General features: G+C 42.3%; 2 protein-coding genes across 2 annotated transcripts; one reads left to right on the forward strand and one right to left on the reverse strand.

Moving 5' to 3' along the window:
• Positions 1-96: 96 nt before the first annotated feature.
• Positions 97-16,092, reverse strand: LOC134750379 (uncharacterized). The gene is made up of 4 exons (XM_063685540.1): positions 16,014-16,092; positions 7,824-7,949; positions 6,997-7,118; positions 97-1,647 (listed from the first exon to the last, which is right to left on the reverse strand). Exons 1-4 carry the CDS (start codon positions 16,090-16,092, stop codon positions 97-99), a joined length of 1,878 nt encoding a protein of 625 aa, XP_063541610.1.
• Positions 16,038-17,875, forward strand: LOC134750189 (apolipophorin-3-like). The gene is made up of 3 exons (XM_063685317.1): positions 16,038-16,190; positions 16,559-16,768; positions 17,512-17,875. Exons 1-3 carry the CDS (start codon positions 16,149-16,151, stop codon positions 17,818-17,820), a joined length of 561 nt encoding a protein of 186 aa, XP_063541387.1. The 5' UTR covers positions 16,038-16,148; the 3' UTR covers positions 17,821-17,875.
• Positions 17,876-17,975: the final 100 nt, after the last annotated feature.

The raw sequence follows: 17,975 nt of genomic DNA on the forward strand, positions 1-17,975 counted from the left end.
ACGTAAAAGTTAGTGAGGGTTTCCGGGTGTGAACTAGCTCTTGAAGCGTTTTCCATGAGGCAAGTTACTAATAGTGTGACTATATACTGACCAGAGTCAGGTCAGCGTGGAGGTGGAGGTGTTGGTAGTGGGCACGTGCTCGGGTTCTGCGGGCGGCACCAGCGCCAGCGCGGCCAGCGCGCGCGCCACGCGCGGCACGAGCCGCCCGGCCCAGCGCCACAGTGCGGCGTCGCGCACCGGCGACAAGCGCTTCTCCTCGCTCAGCCGACGCGCGCAGTTGGCGCGGTAGTGGTGCAGGCGCACCTGGGCAGTGCTCATCGAGTACGACGAGCACGCTCCGCCGATGCACGCCAGCGGGTAGTGGTTGTGCAGCGCCAGCACGCGCCCCGTCTCGTGGAACGCCTTGACGTTCGAGCCGGGGTTGGTGAAGTTGCGCGTGCGGTGCACGTGTTGAAGCATATACATGTAGCGCGGCGCGCCCGGCTCCCGGCCAGCCAGCTCGTCTAGGTAGTATACATTCTGCGCGTAGTAGGTGATGCCCGGTGGCTGGCGCTTAAGCAGCGAGCTCCAATCGGGATCTTCCATTGGCACGATCACTTCGTCGACGTCCAGCAACGTTATCCAACGGTACTGGTACATGTGCCGGTACAGGCAGTCGTTGTATGGTACCAGTTCCATCTGCCGCTTGTTATTTAACCTCTTCTTCATGTACACGTGCTGCAGGCCCGGCAGGTTGGGCTGCCCGCCCGGCAACGTGATGGGCGTGCTCTCCACTATCCCCCGCGCGCGGTAGTACGCGAGAACCTTGCTGATGTTGGGGTGGACTTGGAGCTCGTAGAAGAACACCTTGTCGGCACCGAGCAGCCGCACGAGCTCGATCCACTCGACGAGGCGCACGGACAGGTCCTCGTGCTGGAAGTCGAGCCCCTTGACGCAGACGGCGAACTCCTTCTGCGCGTGGTCGGGCGGCTCGTCGAAGTGCACGCGCAGGCAGTTGGTGGCGCGGTCGCACGGCTTCTCCACCAGCGACACGGCGGCGGGCCGCAGCCTGCGCACGTCCGCCGGCAGCACGCAAGCTAGTAAGTACGGCTGCAGAACACCGTCGCAGTAGTTGCCCCACTCGCTGTTCCACACGTATTTGTATTCGAGGACGCGCACAATTACAGGATCGGGTTGTTCTTCAAACCAGAGCTGGCAGTGGGTGAGCAGCGTCGTTTTGATGCGGTCGTGCACGACCAGCAGCCGCACGGCAGGGCCGATTTGGGACGCACTGCGGATATCAAGATAAGCACCGTACAGGTGGAATACGCCTCGGCTGGAACGCAGCGTCTGCCAGTAAGTGTTGCAGTACTCGAGCTCGAATACTGAAGGCAACGGCGCACAGTCTTTCGTCTTGTAGAATTTATTAGTATCGTTACGGCGCTTGTAGAAGTAGGCGAGGGGGAGGGATTGAAGTTGGCGCTCGGTGTCGGCGGGCAGCTGGTCGAGGGCGGCGGGGGTGGCGGGGGTGGACAGCGATGGACGCGCGGCGGGCGGAGCACGCATGCGCGGCAGCCACAACACGCACAGCGCGCCCCAACAGACGAGCAGCAGCAGCGCGCGCGCGCAGCATAGGCGCGCCAGCCGCCCGCCTGCACTCACCATCACCTAGAATGCACAACACAATCATGGTAATGTAATTTACAATACATAACAGATCAGACAAGCTTCGGACAGATATTTGTATAATTATCTAACGAATCAACTGTATCAGGTGGTAATGTAGTTAATAACTACTAATTTATTTCCTTTGGTAATTTTACATACGAATCAATTGGATGTATGTAATAAACCCTTGAGAAATTTTCAGTGCCACTACGGCCTGGCCTAGCCCAACTACCACTGCTTTCCTCAAAAACTGCTCGACTCCACCCTAATACCTCTCCCAAGCTATATCCCAAGGGCGGTCAGATATTTGAGGGCTTCATAACTAGGTACCGGACGTTCACTACTTAGTAGGGTACTCTAGAATCTAGATCTCCTCAGTCACTTTACACGACTAGTTAAAAGTGATGAATACCGAAGTGAAGTTCCAAAGTAGTTTGACGCACGGTGGAGCCGGGCCCTCGACAGCGAATACATATATGCTCGGTGCCGAAGTTCCGGGTGTGTTACTGTTACAGCTCACTCTCAGAGTACTCGAGATGTCGTGAGCACTTCGCCAGTAAGGAATTCAGGGAAAAGTACTGTACTATACAGGAGAATGTGACACTAGAACTTGACTAGAATCAACTAATACACATGGATGGCGCGTGGCGTTACATAATTACATGAGGATGACAGTAAAGTGTTGGTAAAGTGTCAAGCCTCCTGAAAAGAGTTTTATTTATAGAGGAATATTATCAAATATTATACTTCAAACCAATTGTAATTGATATGTCGTATAGATCAATATATTCGGATCAAATTCGGATCAAGCTAACTATGCATGGAATTTGGAATGACAAAGTATGATATATCATCATCATCATTGGAACATATAATAATAACGCTTTCTCTGCTACTCCTACTGAAAGTTCCATTAAGACTTTGATTAAGACTATCCCGTTCGGTCATCCGACGCGTCCGCCATTGGTCCGCCACCTTCCTGATCATATGCGAACAGCAAACCACAGTGGCAACACTAGTTGACAGACATGTCAACAGAGGTTGTGACAACAACAAACCATTTTTCTGAAATTTTTGAGAATAAGGGTTTTATTCAAAATATTTCTGTGCTAAATTAGTTTAATTTCGAAGAAAAGTAATTGTAAGCATCTAAATTACCTAATAAAAAATGTACCTTTACTACATTACACGGGAGATAACATAAACAACATAAAAGATGTTTGTCTGTGTAGATTGCTAGCCAAAATTTTAAGTTGCTGGCACCCTGCCTCGTGCCTCGTGCCTCGTACGCCGTGCGCACTGCGCGCGTCTGCCGTCTCTGTGTCCACCATTCGATCGCATTGCCGCCGTGCAGTCGCAGGCGCTCGCCGCGTACTTATTACGCAAACTCCGACAGGTATCGGATTTACCAGAAAACTAAGTAAGTAGACTTTAACCTCGCTAAGTTTTGTCAAGAATGGCACTGCATGGCAATGCAAATCGGTGCAAACTTAGCGTAGACCGAGCAGTTGCATAGAGCACTAAGTACATCTAGGGGGAAGCACCGACCGTCGAATCGATCTAATTTCATGCAAGACCTTGGCAAGAGCGGAGTTAACACCGTCGTGTAAGTAATTAATAGTATAACTTTAAGTAGGTTAATAGGTAATAGTGGTAGGGTTCTTTTAACCTAAGGCATAATAATTATGTATGAAACTTAAGCCCGGTACAGGCAGCAGCAAAAGTACGCAAACGACAATGTCACAACGAAATAGTCACAGATATCACAATAAGCGCAGCGATGAACAGATCGCTTTGAACACATTAACTGCATTTTAACTGTACTTCTGATGCTGACGCTGACTGTACTTCACATATTTGGTTAAATATCTGAACACGCACTCTAACGCCTTGACAATAGAGGCGTGTTCAGATATTTGTGAGCACCTTGGCCGCTCCGATATATCTGATGGATGGCGACTGTACATAACATAAGTAAGTATACTAGCTGTACCTATACAACAGCCATTAAATAATGTTTGGCAGCAGGATAACGATTGTCACGTCACGCGCACTGTGGGGCTAATAAGTTGACAATGAGGAACAGGCGGGTAGAGTAGAGCTGTCGGCCAAGTAAGTACGAATGTACAAATTGTAAAATCAGTGTCAAAAAGATAGTGACGACTAAAAAGTAGCCAAATATATCGTAACACACTATCCTTATCCTATACTTCTAAATAAAAATATATTTTATTGCATTGTGTTACCACAGCACGAAGAGAACAGAACGAGAGGCACCCGAGCTTAGCTGTCGCACTCGCATACCGCGCGCATCCTCACACTGTTTGTTTGCCGGACACGCGCCCGCGTAAAAACACCAGATGTTTTTACGCCCGCTTATCACGGTAATAGTGATATTACCGTGATAAAATTAGCTGACGTATTTTTTTGCAGGTCGAATCGCGGAGTGATTTACAAAGATTTGTATAAATTTTTATACAAAAAATTGTAATGTATTGAGTTGTTATTTAATTTGTTCACATTCACACAATGCCATGCCCTGCGCTTTGTTATGCTACTGTGGCGTTGGCTTCACACATGAACACCCGATTGTAGTCTTTAATTTTGTTCACTGTCTATAGTTCAAGTCTCCCGAACTTGGCTGGCGCGCTACCGTGCCCCTGCGCTTTGTTATGCTAGTGGGGCTTTGGCTTCACCCATAAACACCCGGTAGTCTTTAATTCTGTACCAATTCACGGCTCCATTGATTCACTAATGCTCCGATATTGACATTAGTTGTAGGTTGAAGGGTAGGGCTGGCGCTGGCTGTGTGCTGTGTGAGCCTTGAGCTTGAGCCTATATTACTGAACATTGTGATCTTTATCAACGTGCAGTTTTCATAGCAAAGTATGTATATCGGTTGACACAAAAAGCGGTACATGTAAATACATATAATATTTATCTCTACATCCTATAAAACAAAGTCCCCCGCCGCGTCTGTCTGTATGCATGTATGTATGATCGCTATAAACTCAAAAACTACTGAACAGATTAAAAACTATTGTCTTCGGTTATCGCAATAGTTACTCATGAAATAAAACTATGAAAACGGATTATATCGCGTATATTGAATTTGTAATACATCCCGACGTTCCCGGGGTGAAGTAACACATATAATTATATAGCTGATGTCAAGCACCGTCGACCTAGGTCTGCAGTCTGACATGCTATGGGTCATGGATAAAGCCAATCACTCAATAAAGTTTGATAAGCCTCTGCATAGTTCTTACCAAGGAGAAGCGAATACATACCCAGAATGCTGCGCGAGGCCATTGAGATTAAGAAATATCCAAACTCTAATAGGGAAGATGGCTTTTCTCTACCACCAGCTTGGGATCCTGTATTAGTCCATCTGATGCAGGAACAAGCGAGACATAGACTACAAGATACAAGACATTTATTGGTAAAAGTTAATGTTTTACAGGTCAGTAAAATAGGTAGGTACATAGTAGGTACAACATTTCTAGAGTAAGTATTTATGTCACTTAAACTTAATTATTATTAAATAAAACATATTTTGAGCAAAGCAGGTTCGTAAACAGTAGACAATAGGGTCGCATATGGCTTAACAAGTCGTCACTTTAATTTATAAGGTATAAATTTGCTTATACATATTAATTAGGAGATAAATTACTTAGGGTTAGTACACGTTTCAACAAATTCGTCGACGCTGTAGCATGCTAAGTCAGTTAACATTGTTTTAAGATTTCGGTCAAACTTTTTATCCGTTTTAGCTAATTTTATTTCCTCAGGTAGCAAGTTATACAATTTTAGGCCTAAGATCCCAAGTGACTTTCGGGCCTTTGCAAGCCTGCACCGCGGGACGATTAGCCGGTTACTTCTACGGGCCAGGGAATGGGTAGCGTATTGATCCACGTTTGCCCTAACGTACTTACATGCGGTTAATATGTAAACACTCGGAAGAGTGAGAATCTTATGGTGTTTAAATAAACTTTTTGCGGGATGATCATATGGCTTTCCGCTAATGATACGAACAGCACGTTTTTGTAATTTGAAAGGCCTTTCGCGGTCAGCCGCCGTCGACTGTGAGACCTTTGTGTTGGATGATGTTGGACATTCTGAGTATAATATGTCTTGAAAAGATGTGTCCCGCCGAGTTTCTCGCCGGTCCCATATTGGGATAAATTCCTACAATTTAGGAGGGAACTAAATTTTCTCGGGTCTGAGGTGTAGGGTTGGAGCCGGCGTAGCTTTAGCGCGTATATATATATCTTTACTTGAAAATAGTTGTATTTTATAACTAGCCTTATGAACCTATTTTGCATGTACAACCAGCCTCTTTTCCTCAGTCACCCGTTGACCACGAACGCCGTATAAAGGGTTCGAAACGTCGGGATTTATTATAAATCCAATATACGCGATATAATCCGTTTTCGTAGTTTTATTTCATGAGATTTTCATGTGGTTTTCACATATCAATAGAATGATGATTCTTGAGAAAGGTTTAAGTGTATAATTTGTGAAGGGTAACCCCCGTGCCTGCCCCCCCCCCCCCCCTCCCCCCTCCATGCGAAGCCGGGCCGCTATAAGATAGGGCACACGCACTCCCTTAGCTTAATACAGCCTGTATCAAATTTACCAAGTAAACGTTATTTATCAAGCAAACTTACTCAAATTAACAATCGTTTACACATTGATTACTTAAGTTTAAGTCAATATATGTTATCGACCTGCCCAAGCTTTGTAACTAAGGAAGCTAATGAACACAACAAGGATAAGGAATAACTGAAACACCACAGATTATAGAATAGTTATTCACACATACACACAATAATGATTTTGACAGTAATGGCACAGTGTAAAAAGTATACAGTGAATCGACGACTTTGGCGTGTACCGAGCTACTAACAAGGGCGAATGTTTGCAGTGCACGGTACACCCCTCACCCCCCGTACCCCGCACGTTTGCCCTGTCTAGACGGAGTAGACGGCTTCGTCGAATGACTATTGTTTTATAGACTGTGCTTATGTGCTAATGGTTTTTATAAACAACAAATCATGCATGACTTTTTGCTCTAAATCCCATTTTCTCTCTTACAGGCTATATTATTTCAAAAAAACTGTTTCTTAATACAACATTTTAAGAATATGTGCCTGTGTGGTTCAACTTACAAGGTCCTGCCTTCAACTTTGGCTGTGAGTTTCTTTTAGTAGGTATCTAAGTATCGGAACTGTTTTATATATTGAGAAGATGGCGTTCAAAGGGTCAAAATATAGTAAACATACAAAGTGAAGAGTTGGTGCATCGGCAGCCCTAGCGACAATGTATTTGAGTCTGTATTTGGCAGACAATGGGCCTGGCCCCGTGGCCGCGGTTCAGCAGTTCGCCGCCGCCAGCCTGCAGCCTGCCGCCTGCCGCCTGCCGTCGCGCCGCGCCGTCCGTCGCACCAATCGCAGGTAACATTGCTTTATCTGTGTAGTTACAATAATATGTCCAAATGTTCTTAAGAATCATGCATAACATTCAGACACTTTAAAGTTTTCAATCTAGTAGTCCAGTCAGGTCAGCATCAACAGTAGCGTATGAAATAACGCAACAAAAGTACCTATTTGCCACCCTCGAATACTTTAGAATTTAAATATAGCTTAACAGTTCGCATAAAAAAAAGTATTTGCAATAGTTCAATTGATAATATTACATGTGTTAGTAGCAGTATGAAATAATTAATCTTTCTACACAACTAAGGTTAGTAGTATACACAGGGCATAACAGACTATTTCTACGTACAGCTTATATTGGCTGGCCTCTCAGTACGTGTACCAATGGCAATGGTTTATATACTTACAGTCACGCCTTGACGCAAATGCCCTCAGGATAATGTTAGAGCTGTATATGAGAAATGTATATAAATACAGGGACATATGTATTGTTGTTAAGCTATCAGAGAACAGTAGATACTTTGGACGATAGTCTAACACGGCGGTGGCGGTATATACTTTATATGCCGACTGTACCTAGCTTATAAGCACCTCATAAGCATAACAGCACCACACAGGCTCGATATACTTATTTCTTAATTTTGTTTAAAAACAAAAGGTGTACGCGGCCTAACGCAGGTAAGTAAACACTTTAAATCCCGACCAACTTGCACACGTCGGGGTTTCCCAAAAGCTTACCTCTATTGAACGTATGACGGTACCTGGCGTACCTATAATCCCTAAATTCCCCGATGTCAGGGGCTTTGTGCTGCAGGTATCCTTTTTGGATTAGTTGTAGTACCTGTTTCTTGAACACATTCAACCCTGAACGTTGTATTTTTTATCTTTAGGCACAGAGAATAAGTAAACAAGGATGTTGCGACGTGAAGTCCTTTTTCTTCTTAAACTTGACTTGACATGCTACCGCGTATCTAAATTGTTTTCCTGGGGCTAAAATACTTTAAATACTTTAAAACATGGGTTAATGCGGGTTAATGGGTTAATTCCTAAGCCAATGGAATTATATACTCCTACTAATTTACAACTACATCCAAAAGGCCTGGCATTTTCCGCAGAACTAGATACATGTCCTTGATATTGGCGAGCTACTTACATTATCATAATACTCGTAATTATTGGGATAGTTGATGTTTGCGTGGCCTGCGGACTTTGTGGCCGATATCATTCCACGGTTATCTCTAATGTGTTTAGTTGACATAATTATTACTCGTTATGTGTAATGTAATGGCGAGTGCAGGATGCTCCCGGATACGAGTTACCTTCGCTGTCGCATTTATTAATATTAATTGTTTGTTTATATTATTGTATCGTAAAAGGGAACATTTCCTCATTGTGTTTTGTATTTGAGCCCTTCTACAATCTTTTGACCTGACTGTATTTTCAACGGCGCGATAAAGGGCCCACTGACACTGACTATCAGTCCGCCGGACGATATCGGCCCGCCAGTTGTTCGGAACTGTCAAATTTTTGTTCTAACTGACAGGCCGATATCGTCTGGCGGACAGATAGTCCGTGGGCCCCTTTAGATGCCTTAGGGTCGGCGTTAGGTGTGGGGGCAGGGCGCATTTCATGTTTGTATCTTCCAAATTTCTGTTAAACGATATCGTTATGTATTTGTTGTGTTCAGCTGATTTTTATGTTCAAGGACCAAGGTACCTACCTAGTTCATGAGAATAGGTTTTTTTTTATTTATAAAACACAAATGTAACTTGTCCCTGTGCCTGATATCTTACGGACAGGTAGCTCACTGTAAAGTTTAAAATCAGCGGTCTGTTTTGTGAAACAAATATTATTTTTTATCAAAAGCCTTTTTGGTTTTTAACTATGAGACCTCTGGCGTATGTTTTACACGTAAATACGTTTTTGTTGGGCAACTCGTCCTAATCGGTATGCGGCCTACTTTATCGTCGGTCGAGCTCTCCGATGTCTAAGATTTTGTTATCTCGCTGCTCGGGGCAACATCCCGTAGTTTCGGCTGATGAATACTAGTATGAATACTAGTAGATACTTATATCTAGCATGTCCGGGACTTTAGGGGGCGAGGTGTTCAAAATGTAGATCATTTTGATATGCTCTGATTGTTACGTCAACAGTCAACACCGATGTTGTGTTAATTCAGGCCATTTTCAACATCACGCCCACAGCTACTTCCGCTGCTGACTGTACGTAAATATTCTAACCCCCTTATTCATAAAACTTTACGGGCCTTTAAACTATGTTTTATCCCTTTCTTACAAATACATGTCAAAATGACAGATAAAGACGAACGATACATGGCTAATTCAGGGAGAATTCAGGCCAGTGACGCGTTTATGAATAACGCCATAAATATTTATGTAAATGCAAATTTAGTTTTAATAATTCAGATTCGAATATTCCACAGTCCATATTTTAGTACCTAATCTTTATTGGCTGTTTAGACATGTGTTGACTAGGTAATTAATTAGATAATTATGATGCAACTGAGTAAGAGGATTGCTCTAGATTTTAATCTTGAATCTTTACCAGGCTTTGGTCTTCCCAGCAGTTTTACCTCCGTACCGTACGTTTAGGACCTGTTGACCTGTGTTATTTATTTTTGTTGACGTCATTAATATTGGACGGCATTACTAGCCTAGTTGGTGAACGTGCCCCCGAAACAGGACAGGAGGCAGGAGGTCTCGGGTTCAAATCCTAGCACGGATATTTATATCCTACCGACGCGACCGGTCTGGCCTAGTGGGTATAGTGACCCTGCCTGTGAAGCCGCTAGTCCTGGGTTCGTATCCCGGTAAGGGCATTTATTTGTGTGATGAACACAAATATGTATTTGTTCCTGAGGCATGGGTGTTTTCTATGTATATAAGTATGTATATATCTATATAAGTAGGTATGTATATCGTCGCCTAGCATCCATAGTACAAGCTTTGCTTAGTTTGGGGCTAAGTTTATCTGTGTAAGATGTCCCCTAATATTTATTTATTTATATTTATGTGGTTATCACCGAAATATTTTGATCCTGGGCATACCTGTCAGGATTTACCCTGACATGTCAGGATTTTTCGTCCTTTGTCAGGGTTGCGATGGTTGCGAGCGAGGGGACTTCGTGAGTGTTAGGGGCTTTACAAACCTCAACTAACCACTAGAGTTGGGCAGAGGAAAGAGGTTATGATGTAGGTAGCTACAGCACAGCGCAGCATATGGTGGCGAGTTAGTATTTAGTCAGTCGGTTTTTTGAGTAATGGCCGTCCAGCCAGCCTGCAGCCCTCGAACGATCAGGTATTGTGTTTATTTCTAAGAAACCTTTAGGGTAAAGTAAAGTATTGGAATAGAAAAATGGAGCAAACAGATTACTCTAATGGTACCCTAGAGGCTGTACTAGAAAGCAAGCACATGCAAGCAAGATGAAAAGATGACATTCGTCTGACTCTGGGGCCATACTGGATGATGGTTGCTGCAGACAGAGCCCAATGGAGACAGTTGGAGGAGGCCTATGCCTTACGGCACACACAACACATATATATATTATAATATTTGTAATTATAAAACAATCATCTGTAATTTATATTGTTCGGAATAAATGGCTTTATTATTATTATAAAGTATTGGAATATTAGGATAGGGATTAGTGCAATTTTTCCCTGATGTGGCACTTGTAAGTACTAACATACAACTATACGCTAACGTATTTATACGTAACTTATTTTATATGCATCTCCCTATCTCGCTCGTACAGACATATTAGTGTCTTGGATCTTGGCAGAGCTGCAGGTTGTAGGTATATCTTCTCTTAGCTTATGCCCGAGTTTAGTATTATACACAATTAGGTAATTGGTTAACATAACAGTTTGAAATGATTCACGGTTAGTTTCACTAGACTTATTGATCGGGATATAAAACAATACAAAACACAACAACAATACAAAAATTAATCACGGTCCATATCCCGGTCAAAATAAGTCTAATTGGTTAAAGGATTTGCCACACTGGATGCGTTCTGCGGTCAGCGGTCAGGTCAAACTTCAACTTCAAAGGTTGCTGTCAATGTTGTTCATACATAATTCATTCATTCATTCATTCGTTCATTGTTATTTTATTGTATTATAAACCTACTAACCTTAGTTATAAGTAAAACAAAATATGTAACTAACAATATGTGGATCCTGGTTATCTAAATAAAGAACTTTTAATAATAATAATAATGCGGGTTTGACCTGACCGCTGACCGCAGAACGCATCCAGTGTGGCAAATCCTTAACATAATTAGTATCTTTTGATCCTCCAATCGTGAGTGTCTCTTTAACTATTAGATACCAACCAACTGGAATTAAGTTATTCCAGGAACTGCTTATTGTTATTGTTAATAAAAGTATCGCCATGGACAAAACAATTCGTGTTGACGTTTGCTTTTCTCCGTGTTTGCCCGTCCTCTGATACTCGTGTACGAGTAGCCTGAGGACGAGGAGCGAGGTCGGCTCGGGCTCCGGCTCGGGCCGCGGCCGCGCTGACTAACGTGCTGATAAAATATAATCAATTAGCAATTTGTCATAACGGCCATAAATACTGATTGTTTACCACCACAACTCCATGCGGTCGTTGTTTGGATACGCGTGATATAATCAATTGATCTGCGTTATTTGCATAGGTATGTACAGTCGCCATCTGATATATCGGAGCGGCCGAGGTGGTCACAATATCTGAACACGCACTCTAACGCCTTGACAATAGAGGCGTGTTCATATACTTGTGAGAGCCTTGGCCGCTCCGATATATCTGATGGCGACTGTACCTACTTATACGGTAGCGGTACCAGTGTTGGCCGTAAAATGCCGTAATGGTTAATTCTAATTAACCATTGACCAATTTCATTAAACATTAATTTCGAAATTAATCTATAATTGCATTACGCATCAATTGTGTAGTGGAGCTCAGGTTTGGTGCAAAATAGGCATACGCTGTTTTGGTAATCCGAAACGTCTTTATGAGCACTTGGGAGAGCAGTACCCAATATAAAGCTGATGCTAAACCCTGGCTGTACCTAATGGAACTCAGGTTTGGTGCAACATAGACATGCGCCGTTTTGGTCTTCCGACTCATCTTAATGAGCACTTGGGAGAGCAATAGTTTAGTTTTAATGTTTAGTTTATTTTGTTCGTTATTCCAATACCTTTAATGTCAAACAAAATTACAGTTTGTTTGGCATTATTTACGTAATTCGTTAATAAAAGTATATTTTACTATTATCAATCACATCTTAAATTTATTAATCACATTATAATTTTTAATGGTTTGTGAAGCAATAACCATTAATTCCTTGTAATTGTTAGTGGTTCGAAATAAATTAATATTAATGCAAATTGATGTTTAATGCAATTGATAATCAACTTTCCTGCAAATGGCAAATAACCTTTTCAATGGTTAATTTTTAATGGTCAATTGCATTAACGTTCGGCCAACACTGTACGGTACAACATACTTCATTATTTTAGAAGTCTACGAGTATCAAGCTGACGGCAACACGCCTAGCCATTAAACAATATCTTTAGATTAAATTGTGCTTGTGATGATATCATCATGCTAATGTGCAGTGCGACGTGTAGATCAAGTGGTAAGGTCGTGGTCGTGAACCCGACGGTACAGGTTCTCAGGTTCTCACTCACCCCTTGCGTTATTTGTATCGATCATCCTTATCAGGTTATCATTAAGTTATTAGCCAGCGCTGCATCTTTATGAAAAAAACCGGCCAAGTGCGAGTCTCACTCGCGTTCCAAGGGTTCCATACATTACACAATTTTATTTTTTATATTAAAGAACTAGTTAGTGTAATTTTTTCAAAATTATGGACCCAGTAGTTTCGGTGATAAAGGAATGGTCATTTTTGGTTATTTTCTTAAATAACTTCTATACTATTAATTTTAAAATTACATAAAAAGCTCTTTCATCGATATAGTAAGTTAGTAGTAGTATAGTAACTTTATTTTTAAATTTTTTCTTTTACCCCCCAAAAGTGGATCCCATAATTAAAATTCATTTGTTTATGTTCGTATTTGGGTCACAAAGTTACATATGTGTATTGTGTACCAAATTTTAACTTAATTGGTCCAGTAGTTTTGGAGAAACTAGGCTGTGACAGTCGGACAGACAGACAGACGCACGAAGTTATCCTATAAGGGTTCCGTTTTTTCCTTTTGAGGTACGGAACTACGGAACTCTAAAAGTTACAAGAATTAATCTTTCAAAATTCGGCAAAGAATTTTTGTAGTTCGGTATAGAAATATAATTCCTTAGTTTTAGACTGAATATAATGACTGCATGGTCATGGTACTCGTATGGAGGTGAGCAGAGTTGTTGTGAGTTGTGAATTGCAATTGTTTAAGTTAAAGCAAAATTAGATAAGTAGATGATTACTCTTAATATTTTTAATAGTTTAGAATCACGACGTGAAAAATCATAGAAATCACAAGTCCAATTCTTTGCTCAATTAATATATTCAATGAATCATTCAATAGTATCATTATCTACGGGTGATTATATGATTAGTGTCCCTGAGGTAAGGATTGTATTGTATTGTAAGGAATACTTAACTAACCGAGCGAACAAAAGAAATAGTTTGAAACCCAACCCCCAACCTAAACAGTTACGAGCCATGCAGCTAATCGCCTACTTGATGGACTTTAAAACAATAGAACGTCCTAGCCAGGATGGTGGATGCTGCTTGCCGTGCTAATACTTTATACTTATTTATTTTGTAAGGGGGCAAATTTGTCGTTTAACTCCTCATACTAATATCGATACTTACCCGAGCAAGCTAACATTCCAAAATTGAGCTACAAGCGTAGCGGGTTTCTATTCTAAAAATTGCGAAAGTTCCAAGGCACGGGGTTAGATAAGCTTTGCTCCCGAGAGAAATACAGAAAGTCTTTTACCACACAATCAACGGAAAATAGTAACTGTAAAACGTAAAACATTACAAATCAAATTCAAATTAATACTATTAAATATTTATCATTCAAATCATCACTTAAAAGTCAATTCCACCAGTCAACACAAGGAAACAACTGAACTGAAACATGAGTATTTTTATTGTTGGCACTTTTTCCTTCACTTTGGAACAAATACTTTCTGGGACAGCCTGTATGTATTGACTTTCAAAAATTTCAGGCGTAAATATCACCCGCCAACATGCCTCGCAATAAATATTTAAGAAAATCACCTGTGATGCGGCGACATTTTTATTACGTAGCGTATACTTATTTTTTACACCTACGAATGATAAGTCAAAGTTTACCTAATCTACTATGTATCTACCTATTCATTGAAAATACACCCCAGACCAAAACTATGAAAACAAGTATAAATAATTAAGTAAGCAAATATTATTTGTTGTGCACTATAAATAAATAAAAAACACAGCGAAATACAAGCTTAAGACTAGGCAACAACGGGCTTACTTACATGACAATAAAAAACCGGACAAGTGCGAGTCGGACTCGCCCACCGGCGGTCGGGTTCCGTACTTTTTAGTATTTTTTTTTATACTACGTCGGTGGCAAACAAGCATACGGCCCGCCTGATGTTAAGCAGTCTCCATAGCCTATGTACGCCTGCAACTCCAGAGGAGTTACATGCGCGTTGCCGACCCTAACAGTCCTCTCCCTCGAGCTCTGGCAACCGTACCTTATTTGTTGTTGTAGCGGCAACAGAAATACATCATCTGTGAAAATTTCAACTGTCTAGCTATCACGGTTCATGAGATACAGCCTGGTGACAGACAGACGGACAGCAGGGTCTTAATAATAGGGTACCGTTTTTACCCTTTGGGTACGGAACCCTAAAAACCGACCAAGGACTCGCGTTCCGAGGGTTCCGCACATTACACAATTTAAAGTTAAACAATGTATTTTTATGTGAAACGTGAGTGAAATGTCTTTTAAAACCCGTAGGGGTTGGATCAAAAACTAAGTAATTAAGTCCGACTCACGCTTTACTGCACATTTCTAATAGTTTCGGAGATAGAGGGGGGAGCGGTCATTTTTTGCCTATTTTCTTGAATAACTTCTAAACCTGTGTTCTAAACTGTTTATCCTAAAATTGTAAAAAAAATATATTGTAGATTCTCACAATGAGCTCTTTCATTTGATATGTAACACAATATATTTTAAAGAACTTTATTTTTTAATTTTCTCATTTACCCCCCAAAATGGCCCCCATGTTTAAAATTCATTCGTTTACGTTACATGTCCGTCTTTGGGTCACAAAATTACATATGTACACATTTTTAACTTAATTGGTCTAGTAGTTTCGGAGAACATATGCTGTGACAGACGGACAGACAGACGCACGAGTGATCCTATAAGGGTTCCTTTTTTGTCCTTTTGAGCTAGGGAACCCTAAAAACTGTGATTTTCATGCGATTGACTGTTCTTATACTACCACTCATTGAAAATTAAAAATATGTATGTCGTACGTACTTAGTAGTAAGTTTTTTGGCAAAAATTTCAATTTCAAATTTAATTTTTCTGCCGTTTTTTGCGTAATGGTACGGAATCCTTCGTGCGCGAGTCCGACTCGCACTTGGCCGGTTTTACTTTTTTATTCATTTACTTATTATATTAGGAAGTTTTAATACTCAGGGGAAGTTTTAACATTCTTTTTGGTATTGCCTAATGTAAGTTTTTGGTTACTAATGATATACTTTTGGCCTGGGGTGTAGATATATAATTTAAAATGGTATACCTATCATACTTACTGGAGAAGACAGCTGAGTCAGCTGACGAGAAATGTCAAATGAAGGTGATGTTACTCGTGGGGCAGTTGACAACGCGAAGTAGCTTCCGCGGTCACGGCCTGGGCGCGGGCGCAGGGCTAGCTGCCGCTGAGGAAACTTACCCTCTCCCTGCCCCGCGCCCGCGTCCCGCCCCGCGCCGCGCCCGGGTATATAAGCCGCCACCCGTCGGTCGCTCATCATTCCTGCTCTGTTGCAGCTTCAGCACACTCCTCAGCTGACACACTCCGTCCTACAAAATGGCCGCTAAATTCGTCGTCCTTATCGCCTTCTTGGCTGTGGTGAGTCATTGAACTATTTACAATAATTTACCCTTGTGCCTGTTAGCTTTTGGAGTCCGTTAAGCTAACTAATAGGCACCGACTTAGCAAGCAACAGTGCCGAGGTGCCACCATAAACTATAATTCCTATGAAAATAGGACTCTTATAGTGACACCACCACACTTTACCGGCCGCAAATTCGGTGCAGCGAGTTAGCTTAACAGACTTCAATAGCTTTGTGTTTTTGTAGGCTAGTATTCAAAGAACTTCCTTGTCTTAAAGTTCAGCAAATCTCTAGGTCAAGTATGGCCCAGCCACACATTGTCACTGCAAACTTAATTCATGTGCGTTTATATTAGTGTGCGAGCCTGACTTTGTCGTGTTGCAGGCAAACGCGGGCATGGTGCGCCGCGACGCGCCCGCTAACCCCTGGGAGGAGATCCAAAAGAACGCGGAGGCGGTGGGCAAGACCATCCAGGAGCAGTGGAACAAGCTGGTAAACAGCAAAAACACGGCCGAGGTCAACAAGGCCATCAAGGACAACTCCGACGAGGTGCTCAAGCAGCTGTCGCAGCTGTCCACCTCGTTGCAGAATGCTGTGAGTACTTTACTTTTACTTCATTGAGTACTGTCTATTTAATTTTTAAATTACATATTAAAATGCTTAACGTAAAAAAAGTAAGTGCCCACCTGTAGTTACTAGTAGTTCACCCAAACAGAGACCTAGCGGCACATGCATACAGCTTGTTCCCTCTAATTCTTAATCTCCAGTCCGATCCGTCTCGTGTTTGAATTTAAAAATTGTATTTATTATCTAGGTCGTTGTAAGGAATACTACTTAAAGATATCGTCTAACAACCATGAAACTTAAAAACATGAAAATTGCACCCCTAGTTAAATTAGGGACCTCACCTAGCTTTGTCGAATATCAAGTAGTTTACCTGGTCTACATATATTCGATATTCAGTAGTCTCATCAGTTTCCTTTTTAACTAGGTTCTTCTAAATTCTAATACCAGTAAGGCAGTAATATACCACTGTATTTTGATAGAGCACATCCTTTATCATATCATTTAGCACGTCCTTTAAGGTCCGACCACAAGTCGCCTCAGTCACTAAAACATAAATTAAATAAGGTTTATGCTTTTCGTTCCTCGGGGATAACCATTATCAGCTATCCTCTCATTGAATTATTATCTCAGTAGTCAAATTACTTTGACATACATAACATACGATACGACGCAATAACTACGAGTACCTATTTCCTCTGGTAGGATCTCACCCCCGTCTCACATGCTCGTCTCGACCACTTTACTAACTCCAACTTCAACTTTTATTTCAGATGAACGACGCCAACGGTAAAGCTAAGGAAGCCCTCGAGACTTCGAAGAAGAACATCGAGAAGGCCGTGGAGGACCTCCGCAAGTCGCACCCCGAGGTGGAGCAGCAGGCCAACAAGCTGCGCGACCAGCTGCAGGCCGCCGTGCAGACCGGAGTGAAGGAAACCGAGAAACTCGCGAAGGAGATCGCCGCCAACGCCGACGAGGCCAACAAGAAGCTTGCGCCGCAGGTCAAGAAGGCCTACGAGGACTTCGTGAAGCAGGCCGAGGAGGTCCAGAAGAAGATCCACGAGGCTGCCACCAAGCAGTGAGCGCCCCCCGCACACCCCGCCCTGCCCCTATCTTGTAATAAATAGCTATACCCCACTGTGTGTTTTCAATTGTGTTGTCATTGTCCGCCCCTGACCCGTGCTATCTGCAATGCGCTATAATGACCTGTAGGTAGATAGCGGAGGGAACTGACCTT

Source organism: Cydia strobilella, chromosome 19 (genome assembly GCF_947568885.1).
Source record: "Cydia strobilella chromosome 19, ilCydStro3.1, whole genome shotgun sequence".
Taxonomy (NCBI): Eukaryota; Metazoa; Arthropoda; class Insecta; order Lepidoptera; family Tortricidae; genus Cydia; species Cydia strobilella.

Excerpts from the sequence above, each read along its gene's own strand:
- LOC134750379 (XM_063685540.1), bottom strand. The coding sequence starts at position 16,092 with ATGATGAGCGACCGACGGGTGGCGGCTTATATACCCGGGCGCGGCGCG. Across the intron at positions 7,950-16,013 it reads GGGCGCGGGGCAGGGAGAGG|GGTTGAATGTGTTCAAGAAA; the intron begins GTAAGTTTCCTC and ends TACAACGTTCAG. Across the intron at positions 1,648-6,996 it reads GCCACGGGGCCAGGCCCATT|GTGATGGTGAGTGCAGGCGG; the intron begins GTCTGCCAAATA and ends TGTGCATTCTAG.
- LOC134750189 (XM_063685317.1), top strand. The coding sequence starts at position 16,149 with ATGGCCGCTAAATTCGTCGTCCTTATCGCCTTCTTGGCTGTG. Across the intron at positions 16,191-16,558 it reads TTATCGCCTTCTTGGCTGTG|GCAAACGCGGGCATGGTGCG; the intron begins GTGAGTCATTGA and ends GTCGTGTTGCAG. Across the intron at positions 16,769-17,511 it reads CCACCTCGTTGCAGAATGCT|ATGAACGACGCCAACGGTAA; the intron begins GTGAGTACTTTA and ends CTTTTATTTCAG.